This window comes from Lathamus discolor, chromosome 6 (assembly GCF_037157495.1).
Source record: "Lathamus discolor isolate bLatDis1 chromosome 6, bLatDis1.hap1, whole genome shotgun sequence".
Taxonomy (NCBI): Eukaryota; Metazoa; Chordata; class Aves; order Psittaciformes; family Psittacidae; genus Lathamus; species Lathamus discolor.
The window spans coordinates 8,505,563-8,518,795 of record NC_088889.1 but is presented as its reverse complement, the minus strand read 5'-3'; the positions used below and the strand labels follow the sequence as shown (position 1 = coordinate 8,518,795).

Here is a 13,233-nt window from a genome sequence, read left to right as displayed (position 1 = left end):
CTAAGATGAGACCTCTCTTTGTAAGCTAATCTGAGTTCAATCGCGTGTTAGCCTTATTTTGACTTCTTGTTGGGGGTGGAGCCTACATCTGATAGTCCACACACAAAACATTCTCAGAGGGAAACAAAAACTACTTGTGCCCTTATGGTACGCTCCAAAGATAGAAACAAAGGAGCTGATTCTCTTTCTCGAAGATACCAAGCTCTTTTCTGTCCTTGAATGGCTAAGACTGAAGTCAGTATGGCCTGCAAGGAACCGACTGTTTACCAGTACCCTTTCAAAGACAAGGACAGGGAGTAAGCAACAGTTAGAAGTGCGCTGCCCACATAAAGGTCATGCAGCATTCCTCTTCCACAATGACAGATTCAGCTACGTTTGCTTCCTTCAGACAGCTGATTAAAACACCCCTTTTACCCTCCTCTATGGAGGTCACTGAGGCAGCAGCTCCAGTGGGAATGGCTTTTCAGGGGAAAGTGATTGGGCTGCCGCTAAAATGGCCAATTACATGCAGAAAGCTCAGCAGCCACAAAAATGTCCATTAGTGGTGCAGGGAAAGCATCAGCATGTACGTATGACTGAACAGACTCGTCCATGTATGACTAAGACCTAGCTCAGGTATTGGGTGGGGTGCATTTCTGGATTCCCTGGGATGGCCCCATAGAAACCAGTCTGGGGAACTAAATGAAGTGCTTCTGGCTGTAACCTGCTGCTTTACTACTGATGGGAATAGGGCAGGGCTTACAAGACCCAGGCTGCCTAACTGCACTAGGAGCTCAAAGTTAGCTTGTGGCTGATGAAGTATCTAAAATAATTGCAAAAAGCACATCAGCTCCTACTAAGGCATTAGAAAAAAGAATTAAAATGTTGGAAAGGACACAGGCTGAAGCCCAAAGGAGTGGATCTTAGAAGAGATGTGAGAACAGGTATTTGCGTCTTCTCCTGTATATGCAAAACACCAAGGATTAAACCTAAGACAGAATTGGGCTGTCTTGCTCTAAGGTTAATTTATGCATGTGAAATAGCAATGAAAAAGTGTCATTCCTACAATAACACAAAGCCAGAATAGCATTTGGGTTTCATTTCTAAAACTGCAGGCTCCTCAGGGCAGCAAGTCTCTACTTAAAACTGTGTAACACAGGGCTCATTGTGAGCTCCCACATCATTACAACTCCAGTAATTTTCCTATCAGTCTGTCCCTTGCACTGCTGAAGCAAGGACTGCCAGGAAGAGGAAGTTCCTCCACAAGAGTCAGGTTTTGCCACCCCTTCTTAACAAAGGGCTTTGATGGCACTGCTGGATACACTTGCCATTTTTTAGTGTGCTAACCTGAAGATTACTGTTCTACATTGCCTGATCCAGGTCTCTGTTGAAGGGCCTGATCCAGGCCAGCACATTAGCACCGACCCATCTTCAGCAGTGGTTTAATTTGCTCGCAGTGCATTCACCAGGGCTGGCTGAGGTGCAGGCAAACACTGTTTCATCAACACACCTGCACCTTACTACCTTAAGCACAGGGGCAGGGCACTCAACTGGGAGTGGCAGTGCCAAACCAGACAGGCAAGATTCATTGGAAACTCCTTGTCAAAGGCAAATCTTTGACGTTTTTGCCATTGCAATTTGTCAGCCTTAGAGAGCTCTCTCAGAAGTCACACTGTAGTCCTCGGAAGAACTCATCCTGATAGGATAGGATATTACAGACGATTTAGGCCAGGTTTTGTTGGGTATTTGAAGTAATTCTGGGTGCTTTGGTTACTGGCAAGTGTCAGTTGCATCTGGGCTGTCTAAGGGGAGGGATATGAGCATATTAAACTGAGCTTCCCTCATAGCCAGATAAAGAGCATCACACAACTAACATCTGTATCCTACCAGGGGATAACAAACAGAGCCAAATCCCGCTTTCAAACTAAAACCACAACTCTTCCAGACCACATGGCACCTCGGCACAGCCACTGCTGATCACAGCACTGTGCATCAGTACTGTGTTACTTTTGCAAAGCACCCTTCAAGTACATAAGCAACACTGCCCTTAAAGGCAGAGCAGCTCCTGCACCTTTCCCAGCCACACCACAGAAACATTTTTGATGACTTCATGATCCATCATTTCTTTCCCTAAACCACTTGACACTAGGACTAACATCCCATTACGAGTAGGCAACACTTTGAAGAGGGCTATTGGGCATTTCCAGGAGAGACTTTAACACAGGCCTCTGTGAATAATTTTTATTATGCTTTGGAAGTTCTCATCACACACATAATCACGACATAGACAGTTTTCTTAGTGCAAAATGCTTTGCTGCCTGTTGAACCAGTGTGTAAACTGTTAGCAAAAGCAGGAAGTTACTTAACAGCCAGTCAGTACTGCCTTAAGCACACATCTTTATTGCTACCCGCACTACCTTACCATCTGTACTTAAGGATTCATATCCACCTCCTCACATCAAGTCCTCATTTATCCCCAAAGCAGTCATAGCAAACCCTGCACTTCTCTGGTTGTATTTGTGAAGATAAAGCCATGTGCCCTCTAAGCCTCTCTCCGATTACAACACATACTTTAGCTGTCCAAAACATCACCCATTTTGGCTGCAAATCCACATGGCCTCTTCCCATCTGGCCAACTCTTCTCATTCTCCACCTCCTTTTCTGCCCATGAAGAGTGTGATCACTTCTACTTGCGAGGAAGATGATAGCGGGAAGTGTGGTGGTCCTTCAGGTCAAACTCATCATGGCCTTCCCTGAGAAGCGAACACAAGGTGTAGTCAGAACATGCTCAGACAGGGAACTAAACCTCAGCCATGGTACAAGATATATCCCTGCAGCCCTTAACTACAAGCCAATCTCAAGGGTAAGCTGGGAGCACCTGACTGGCAGCCTCATGGAATGACTGCTTAAGATACTTGCGTGTAGCAAAAACATGAGGTCCTTTGTCTGCTCATCCTTGCCTGCTGGAATGGGAAATGACAACAGGTCCCTCTTGCCTCTTTCCCTGTTTGATTCTGTAACTAATGGCTCATTGTCAGCACCGCGTCTGTGATCCCTGGGCACATTAGCAGCTCCTGTGACAACAGCTGAAGTGACACTGCTCCACACAACTCTGAAAAGCAACTGCGGTGGCTAAAAATGCAGTGCACTGGCAGCTCTCTCAACCATGCTCAGAAGCAGGCAGTGCCGAGTAAGACACAAGCTTTCATCTGCACCAGGCAACTGATAAACTCACCTGCCAGACTGCTGATTCTGCTTTTACTGATGTTTGCCGTCTGATACTTTTGTTTGGTTTGTTTTTAATCACCTAACATTGCCAGTCATCTGGTTTATTACCATTTTCATTTGCTCTCCCCCAATATATTTCCATCTCTTCACAAAAACATTTGCATGAAATGAGAGAATATACACAAAAGCATCTCTTATTATCTTATTATTCTTAGCATCCTGCTGTCTAAATGTCATCCAACACTGATTGAGAACTCAGCCAAATACCTTGAGAAGTCATGCAAGCTGTGAGGACTAGCTTTGTATTCAAAAGGAATTAACCCTCCAAATCTGAGACTTGAAACTTTGAGTCAATAATCAAGCTACAGATGTTTAAGAACCAAGACTATAGCTGCTGCAAGGCCTTACTGAGGAAAAAGGTTTGCCCATACGTATTTCATCAAAGATTTTTGTGTATGATTTAAGACTGCAGAGTCTCAACCCAAGAAAAGCCTCAGGAATTTACACTGGCTGATCTCCCCTCTTATGGAAATCCAGCCCAGATCATTCATCAATGTCATTAACAAGCTGTAGGAGTCACTGAACAATGGTGTCACTTATCCCATCCCACGCAATGCAGCACACCAGCTGCTCCAGACTTCACTCAATGTGCTCAAACACACACTGGAGCAGCACAGACAGAACATTCCTATCTAGGACCAGTTTAGTCCCTGAAGCTTGGGATAATTACTGATTGCACAAGGTATTTCCATAACCATTAACATCCAGCTCTGGGTTCCTCAAATCTTCTCTCCTCCTGCCTGCTTTTCTGCCCAATGGGAAGAACCAACAAAAGCAGCCCACCTTACCTGTGACCAAGAGGAACTGTGAGACTCACCGAAAACAGCGCTGGCAGTAGAGGTCCCCATCGCAGCCATGGCAGCGCAAAGTGGCGTCTTCATTGCAAATGCAGCACCATGGTAACTCATCCTCATCACTGTCATCTGCCATGGCAAGAGCTGTGGTGGCTGGAGTCTGGCTCTAATTCACAAACAAAACAAAGACACAGAGTTCAAATCCCAGCAGGGACAATACAGGACTTTCATTGTAATGCATGATAGCCACAATGACACTATCACATGGTCTATCGTTCACTCTGTTGATCCTAAGTCTGAGAGATGGACTTGCCCAGAGGCCAAGGATAGGCTCCATATGCATCTAGATCATTAAATAAAACCATAAAGTACTCCCTATCATTTGCTCATGAACTTGTATTGCTCAGAAGGTGAACAGGTATTCACCTTCATTTAGTGTCTACAGCAGTATACACCTACATTGTCCATACTGTGCTAAGGGCACGAAGCCCAGATCTAGTGGCAGGCACCACAGCAATGCCAAGTGACAGACAGTCCCTGCTGCAAAAGCAAGAGATCAAGCAGTTTTGCTGAAAGCTGTTATGTGAGAATGGAAAGCAGTGGGAAGAGGGGGGGTGTTTTCTCTCTGTTATAGAAATCATAATCTAAAACCTATTCATAAGGTCACCTCTGTAAAGCAGAAGGAGAAAACTGAAGTCTTGTGGAGCTGAACAGCCATATGCACACTGGGACACAATGCCTGGACAGCGCAAAGGCAGCTTCCTAACAACAGCAATAAGACAGCACTGCCTTTTACATCAGCAGTCCCAGAAGCACAAGGTGACATACCTATGAAATGGATGTTTTCAATAATGCTTACAATTAAGCAATTTCTTCCACTGGGGCCAGGCCTGTCAGGTGTCTGTGAGTCACAGGTCCATTCAATTCTTGTAATACACCTACATAGAGAAGGTGTATGTAGTTCCATAATAAGGCTGAACTCCATTCTGAGCATGGGGTATCTTGTTACTAATTCCTTCCTCTGATGTTATATGAGAAAACAGACAGTTGATTACTATCTAGAGGTTCTATTCTGCACATGCTAAAAGTACTGGCAAACCTCCCACCTACCCTGGTTCAGGGTGTAGTGTTCTAGACTGCTGCTTTCTTGGTCTAATCATATTCGTGAGTTAAAACCCCATTCTCTAATACACATCCTGTAAAGTCTATGGTAGTTTCTCAGGGTTTAGAGGACACCATCCCATTCAACAGAAAGCTTGAAAGGAATTGTATTCCAGGGAGCAATTCCTTGTAGAAGTACAAGGACGACTCATAGCTGTGCTCACGGCTTGTCAGCCTTGCAGAAGCCACTCTGCTTGTCTGCTCTAGAGAAGTTGGCTGCTTTTTCTTTCTGCATAAAGCAAACTTTTGCTGCAGAACCGTAGTACTCCTGAGACTCTGGAACACGTCATTTCAAGAGATCCTGACCAGCTCACTGACCTTTTGCTTGGCCTTCTTATACAAGTTCTGTTGCAAGGGTCCTGGCTGGGTGGTCTGATCTGGAGGAATGTTGAATCCACTTGCTTCATCCAGGGCTGCTTCCTCTGTGAGCTGGTAACAATAAAAAGAAAGAAGCCTCGTGTTTCAAACACAGTTAGGAATCTCATTCTAGGCTCTAAAACCTCCTGCCCTCCTCCTCGCCCTCATGCAGTAACAGGAGATTAGTTGATTACAGGAGAATACATCTGTCTGCACTAAACACCGTGTGTACATTGTGAACAGCCAGGGTAGCAGCAGGGGCTTTCAGCTAACAGTCTGCTTTGCAGTGCATCTAGCAGCAAATCATTAACATCATGCTAATCACGCACATGTGGTCTGTAATCAGACAGAAACTTAAGCACAGAAAGCTCATGTATGCCTGCAGGACAATTCATAGACATTTTAGAGAGAAACCTAGGCATAACCAAGCTAAGCAGCACACATCTCATCAGCCATGTTCTAGCTGGGTGGGGAAGATGATGAAACAAGAAGTAAGGAAGTACCAGTAGACTGGGGCTGCAGAGGAGACACGCACCATAAGAGGTGCTAAGCATGAATGAGAAACACAACCTAACAGACTTGATGTCAATCACCCATAGCTGAATGGCTCATGAGAGTTAGTATATTGGAAAAGCACTAGGAGGTGAAGGAATGAAACTCTGCCCAGGAACACAAACACACCCTTCGCACACTCCCCAGGTAACATACACACTGGGAATACTTGAGGAAGATAAACAAGGCTACAGCTGCCACTTCTGACCTGTTTCAGCACTCTGCGAATGGCTTCCTCCTCAGCCACTTCCTCATCACTGTCAGGAAGTTTATAGGTTTCCAATGTAACTGCGGGAGTAAGACACAATAGACTGTAACCCACACCTGCCTCAAGCTTTGTACCCACTTAGGAGCCAGAGTTAGTCCTTTGTGGTGTAAGCTGGTTTTGACATTCTGGCTCTGGCACAGACAGATCCTGTCAGATAGGGTCTCCTCAAAAAGAGCATTACTGGGTTTTTTTTAACAGTGGAAGAGGGAAGTAAAAAAATCCCCACCAAAACCAGAGGTTTGCTTTAAAAAGCTTTGTTAAGCTCGCCAGAGCATGCTAGAATTATCTCAAAGGGTACAAGACAAAGCAGTCTGACCTTACAGCTCCAGCTTTTACCCTCAGCAAAGAACTTTCACGACGAACCAAGCCACACAGCTTTACAGACAGAACCAAATCTCTATTTCTTACAGAGCAGGGGAACTAAATGGAGAAACACCTCTCAGAAAAGAAATTACTCTGTCACAGGAACTTGGTTCCTCTCTTGGCACTGTATTCATATCTGCTACCCACCTTTCTCTGGGTCCTCGCCTTTGAGTGCTGCCAGTCTCTTGGCAACTTGTAGGATCTTTTCCTGCCTGGTGTTCTCTTCCCTCAGCTCAGCAGCAGCTTCTGCCAGAAGTTTATTCTTCTCTTCCTCTAGCTGTTTTGGGTCCAGATTTGCAGGGCAAACACAATCTCCACTTTCCCGATTGAGATCATTCAAACTTTGGCTACTAACAGCTGCAGACACACAGAACATGCTGGTGACTCAGCTGCAATGCTCCTTGGGCACAAACAACACAACAAAAGCAATGGGATGAGAGCAGCTTGCTGTTCTCCATTAATCTGGGTGATAATGGAAGAAGGCATAACACAGTATGATCTGCACTGTACATGAAGAGAAGTGAGCTAATCTGTGCTTTACAGCGAGATTACACAGAAAACACTGCAGCCAGGAAGATAATGGTATCACAGATTAATGTCTTTTGTAACAGAGCACAGGTGTGTTAGGAGTAGCAACATCTCCTCCCCAGGGAAGGGTCTCCTTAGAGAAACAAGGAGGAGCAATCTGAATAATACAACCCTGAGAAGAATGAATCATCTCTAAGAAAATGAGACCCAGTACTGAGCCACATGGCTCCTCTTACTGTGGGAGTCATAAAGGGCAGATAAGGACAAACTGGACACCCAGCTCACCTGTAAGCTAGATAGGGAGGCATATATTCCCTTCTTGCTGTAGCATATACATTATTAGACAGAAACAGCTCTTTGGAAGCCAAAATAGATACCTTGAGGCTGGACTCTTGTTTTGTAATGCTCATCAATGGCAACTTCCTCAGACAACTGAGTTAACAGGTCATCTGTCTGCTGGACCAGACTTCTGGTATCAGGAGGTTGATACGCCTAAGAAACAAGGAGGGCATAGAAAAAGGAAAATGAGAGGGAAGTGGCATACTCAATCAAAGGAAAAGTTTGGTAACCAAGATGACCCTAGGTGATGCATAAAAAGATGCATCCACTGATCTTGAGGGTCTCAGCTTACGGTTATCTGGTGTAAGACTTTCAAGGCTTCATTCTCAGAGGTATTGAATGTACACAACCCTAAACGTGGTCACCCAACCAAGGAAAAGTGGTGCTGAATGTACAGGAGGACACACTGCCAGGTCCGAACCCCAGCTCTGCCTCTACCTCCAATGTAAATCAGTGCCCTCAGTGTAAATAAAGTGACATTCTCAACAGTGCCAGCCAGCAGCCTCACTGAGGCCTATGGTAACAGCTGGGTGTACAGCACTGCTGAGAAGGGAGCATAAGGAAATGATTTCTCAGGGAAAAGATCATTCATACAGGCTTTGAAGGGGTATCAAGTCATTCCTTTGCAATCTCAGACTAACTACTCTGCGCTTACATTTCTGGAATAATTAACAGGATTTGCCCAGCTGGAAAACAGTAGCAACTACAAGATACAATTAGAAGGGGGAGGTGATAAGCCCCAAACACACACAAACAGCTCTGAAAAAAATATCAGCCCACTTAGCTATACAAATGGGTTGAGAGGAAAAACCAGCATTTATTGTAAAAAGTAAACACATGAACTACATTTGACATAAAGGAACACACTGCATTCAAATTGAAGCAGTGAACTGGTAAAGACTGGCCATTTCCTTCTGGAGCAATGACACAAACAGGAAATGCGGAGATTTCTAAACAGAGTCAAGAATGGCCAACATGCTGGGACACCAGTTACTGTGTCAACTCAGAATACATTGCTGGCTAAAGAGCCGAGGGAGCTTACGGGTCTGGGAGCCTGGGAAGGAGGATCTCTCCCCTGCAGGACAGCCAGCCGGTCCTCCATTTCCTGTGTGGATGGCACAGGTCGCCAGTAGTCCTCCTTCAGGGCAGCCAGCCTAGCTTCGATCTCAGCCTGAGTAGGGATAGACTCTGCAATTCAGAATAAGCCAAGGGAGGAGATTACTCCGTTATTGAAAACAAAAGGCTTCACTTTTTTTCCCTTAAAATTGTATTTCTTTCTGTAATCAGACTCCGGTTTTTGCCCAGAACACTGAGCAAAACCCTCCCTCAGCCCCTGACATGAATGAGGGGTCCTAGTGTAGTGACTTGGAGACTGCCCTAATACTAACTGCTACCCTTTTCTTCAGAGTCCCTGCCTCCTTCACAGTTTATCTCCTAGCCATAAGACAAGCATTAGGGTTATGTCATTTGGCAATCAGCTGACTCAGGATACTAGGGACAGTCATAGAAATAAGTGTCGTTTAGGTGGTACGGCCCATTGCTGCCGCATCTCTTAATGTAATTCCAGACACATCAGACTGAAACCCTCCCCTGCCACATAATTGAGGAAATTTCCTCAAGTTGCACCATGGAGGTTTAGATTGGGTATTAGAAGAAATTTCTTCACTACGAGGGTTATTAAGCATTGGAACAGGCTGCACAGGGAAGTGGTTGAGTCACCATCCCTGGAGGTATTTAAAAGACATACAGATGTGGTGCTTAGGGACACGGTTTAGTGGTGGACTTATTAGGTTTACACCAAGGTTGGACTTGATGATCTTTTCCAACCTAAATGATTCTATGACTCTGGGATAATCTGGTAACCACTCTGCAGTGTGTTCTTTTCCTTTTAGAGATCACATATCATTTAAAAAATAGTTTATTCTCCCACAAGCACCACAAGGCTGTACCAGAACCCAGCAGCTGTGGATGGGATGAGAGCCCTTTTTCTCCTCCATAAGGCAAGGCTGGCCAGAACACAATCCCCCAGAGGCTGGCACTGCTGTTGCCTGGAACAATGTTCCACAGGAAACCTTCTGCAAAATAGTCTGGTCCAAGACCCTCGCTTCCTTCTGCTCCTATTAGGCTTGACACAGGCTTTTAACCCAAGAAATGGAAACTGAGAAGGTGATTTTACAGGTAAGATACTGCCCCAAAACAGAGAAGTAGTTTCAAGGGAAACCTCAGGAAGAAAAAATAAACTAGAAAACTAAGATCATTTAGAATCTGGCCATTATGGCAGCAGGACTTGGATGCTCTGTCCAATTTTAATCTTTCAGTTCTCTAAAAAGGCCTTCCCTCTCCCTCCAGATTCTGTATTTCTCAAGTAGCAATATTCCCACCCAATGTATCTCTAGTTTCTTGCAAAACTCACTTGGTTTCCTTTCCTCCCTGAGCTTCTCCAGTCTCTCTGCAATAGCTCTATCCTCTTTAGAGAGCCTCTGGTACCTGGAGCCTGCTTGACCTGGGGCTTTTACAGCAGCTGCTTTCTGTTGTTCTTTCAGCTGGTTTTGCTTAGCCTCAAAAGCTGCCACACGCCTGTGACAAGGATGGAAAAAAGACATGACAATTGACAACAGGGATTTAAACCCTGAGATATGAAAACACCCTCTGTGAACCCAACAGGCTACTTGAAGAATGTCACTGTACAATAGAACAGAAACCACTCCCTCCTGTACCAGGCTCTGCCATAATGGCATAATGAGGTACTCCCAGGAGTAAAGAAAGCCTGAGCTCATAGGAGCATCACACCTGGCATCATTTCCAAGGAGACAAGGAATATGTCACCACCATGTCACAGACAAAGTAGGCAGATGGGTGCTCAGGAGTCTATTGAAAGAGCACACATCCCACCCGCCCCAGACATACAAACGAAAAACAAAAGCCCCATCCAATCTAATTCTGAACAAGCAAATACCCACATCACAATCCCCATTTTTGCTGGTCTCTATAGGGCAAAGGAGCAAGGGCCTGAAAGGCTACTCTGCAGCACAGTCTGTTGGCAAGTGCAACTCACTTTTTGTAGTTTTCTGGTGGTGACCATTTTGCTGAACTGCTTTGAGACCCCTCTCTGGAAGACAAAACCAACGATTTCTCTGAACTCAAGATAATGGCAGTGCTTCAATCATTTAGTTTCTCAAGTCAAGAAGAACCAGTATATGTGTCTAGACCTCCTAGCACAGCCCCTTTCATGACCTCGTTAATATGGAGAGCGGCCAGCTTATAGAAAGGATTAAGATAATATCTGCCTGAGACAGCAGGGGACTTTATTTCTAGTCCTTTGGTCCAGTTGTTTTGCATCTGGACAAAATGTGATTTAATATGGTCATCAATGACCAGAAGGAGGTGGGGCTGAATACCCTTGCCTCCCACAGCCTGCACCTCCCAGTTCAGAGAGCAGATAGAGAGCAGTTAGGTCAGACTCCCAGTGTAATTAGCTTCCATGCAGCAGTACACTATGAGAGGAGCTGTGGCATGCAACAAACACAGAATTATATAATGGACAAGTATCATAACAACATCTTCTAGCACACTCGAATACTGCACACCACAAACATCTTGGGTAACTATCTTCTATATTGCTCTATTCAGGTTGAGTCGCTGAGCTACAAACTTACGTAAGTCAGTCAGCATATTTTATTCATTCTTAGAAGGCACAACTACAAATACATCTGTGCTGTGCCAAGGCCTGTGGAGTAATAGATGAATGCAAAGTTGTTGCTGGACCACTTTCCAGTTCTAAGGTTTCAGTTCTGAAAGCTATTTGCATGAAGAACAATAATACATGCAGCTGACAGAGCTGCAGCTTACATGTATTACCTATCTGCTATCCAGGCAGGGAGGATTTTTCTTCCTTTATAACTCTGTAGTACTGATATTAAATAAATGAGGAAAAAAACCCTAAAAGCATTGAGAAGGGTTGCCCTGTTTTCTTAGTGGCTTTGGAATTGTTGAGGGAAATTAGATGATTTCAAAACTGGAAGACTGAATATTATATTTTCACCATCAACAGTTCACAGTTTTCGTGAGCCATTGCTTCTAAAATGAAGACCTTTGCTAATGAAAGAATCTTCTTTAGACACCTGCAAAGCCAGAAAATTCCTCACTTGCTGGTAAAAATTCCTTGCTACAGAAGATAGGTGGGAAAATGAAATAAGAGAAATGAAAAAGAAGGAAATGGACACAGCAGGACTGGTTGCAAGAGAAGTACTCATGTCCATTTTGCTCATCTTACTTGTTCATGTGTATAACCCATGCTGCTGAATTATATTTTATTTATTTCCAAAAGGCATCTCTGATAATGTCTGCAATTTTTTTTTTTCCTTTTAAAAGCAAACTGACTTTATGCTATGCAATTTTAAGCCTTCAGGCTACACAATGCAGAGACCCTTCATCAACAAGGATTTGAGTCACTGTTTGCCCACTGCGGTAATAATGCTTTCAATATCTTATTGTTGGGCCATTCAACTACTACAAACCTGAAAAAAAGCTGACAGTGCTTTCAAAGGGGTGTAAATTTCTGGGCAAAAATACATTGGGGCTTAATTTGACCTGGTCCAGCTAAGATATCTGCAGCCATTCAATGTCTATCCATAAAGATTTAAACCTGGATCTTGCAGACTACTCTGTCACCACGGAGAACAGCCACAAATCCTGACTCCTATCTCTGGACTGCACAGCTTGTGTAAAGCAGTTTTATAATGGCCTGGCTTGAAACTCTAGGGTACAGGCAATGTGCATGCACAAGTCCAAGGCACAGCTCTCACGCAGAAATCTGCAACAAAACATTGGGATGAAAATTGAAGAAGGAAAGCAGGACGCTGTCTTTGGATGAAGAAACGCCCCCATCTTACCCAGTTAGATTTTCATGACACTGCTTGCACACCTTCTTCTGAGTGCTTCCGCAGCGGGGAACAACAGCACTGAAGCTAAGGCAGCTTGAGCAGAACGACCGTCCGCAGTTCTTGCATCCACACTGCAGAGACACAAGAGAGGGGAAGGAGAAAGCTTCATCACGCAGTCACCGACACAGCCCATTGCCCTGGCTGACTGCATGCAGGAACAGTGCCCATGCCAATGGGCACTAAAACTAATGCTGGGGTTACGCTGATTTTTTAAGAGAGCGTTATCACTAGCTGCTTCTGAAGATACGGAGACCCTCCAGAGCCTTCAAGCACCAGCCTATAACTCCTGCTGGAAGCAGAGACACCATGTCATCCCACGGTATAATGAAGTGTGTGTGCGGAGGGAGGAATTCTCTGTGACAATGACCAAATATCGGATTAGACGTATGACATTCAATGGCAATTTTCTGGTTTGGCAGTAACCACCCACATTTAAAGACATGTTGAGATAGGCACACGGGAGCTCGGGAAGCAAGCTGCTGCGGAAGCGTCCCTCGCTGCCGAGCGAGCAGCTCCCCTCAGAGACCCTGGCACAACGGGGTAGGCCCCCGCAGGACCGGCCGCCCCTGAACCCTCCTCAGCCGGACTTGCCTCTTTCTTGAAGACAGAGAACTTGGACGCGCACCCATAGCACCGGCTCTCCATGGCGCTACCGCCGGCC

At 45.0% G+C, this 13,233-nt stretch overlaps 1 protein-coding gene across 3 annotated transcripts in view; it reads right to left on the bottom strand.

Annotated features, from left to right (window-relative positions):
* The window catches only part of ZFYVE19 (zinc finger FYVE-type containing 19), a 14,560-nt gene extending 1,327 nt beyond the window's left edge, over positions 1–13,233 (bottom strand). The window contains exons 1-11 of one of the 3 annotated variants that reach the window (XR_010613580.1): positions 13,164–13,233; positions 12,522–12,643; positions 10,685–10,738; positions 10,043–10,206; positions 8,672–8,817; positions 7,668–7,782; positions 6,910–7,119; positions 6,340–6,419; positions 5,541–5,651; positions 4,085–4,227; positions 2,551–2,732 (exon numbers count right to left, since the gene is read on the bottom strand). Coding sequence is in view for 2 of the 3 variants with exons in the window: in XM_065683452.1 (XP_065539524.1) it covers positions 2,666–2,732; positions 4,085–4,227; positions 5,541–5,651; positions 6,340–6,419; positions 6,910–7,119; positions 7,668–7,782; positions 8,672–8,817; positions 10,043–10,206; positions 10,685–10,738; positions 12,522–12,643; positions 13,164–13,217 (1,266 nt within the window). In the remaining variant the exon portion in view is untranslated. Of the gene's footprint in view, positions 1–2,205; positions 2,733–4,084; positions 4,228–4,895; positions 5,000–5,540; positions 5,652–6,339; positions 6,420–6,909; positions 7,120–7,667; positions 7,783–8,671; positions 8,818–10,042; positions 10,207–10,684; positions 10,739–12,521; positions 12,644–13,163 lie in introns of those variants that run through there. The other 2 variants (XM_065683452.1, XM_065683453.1) reach the window with 2 other exon arrangements.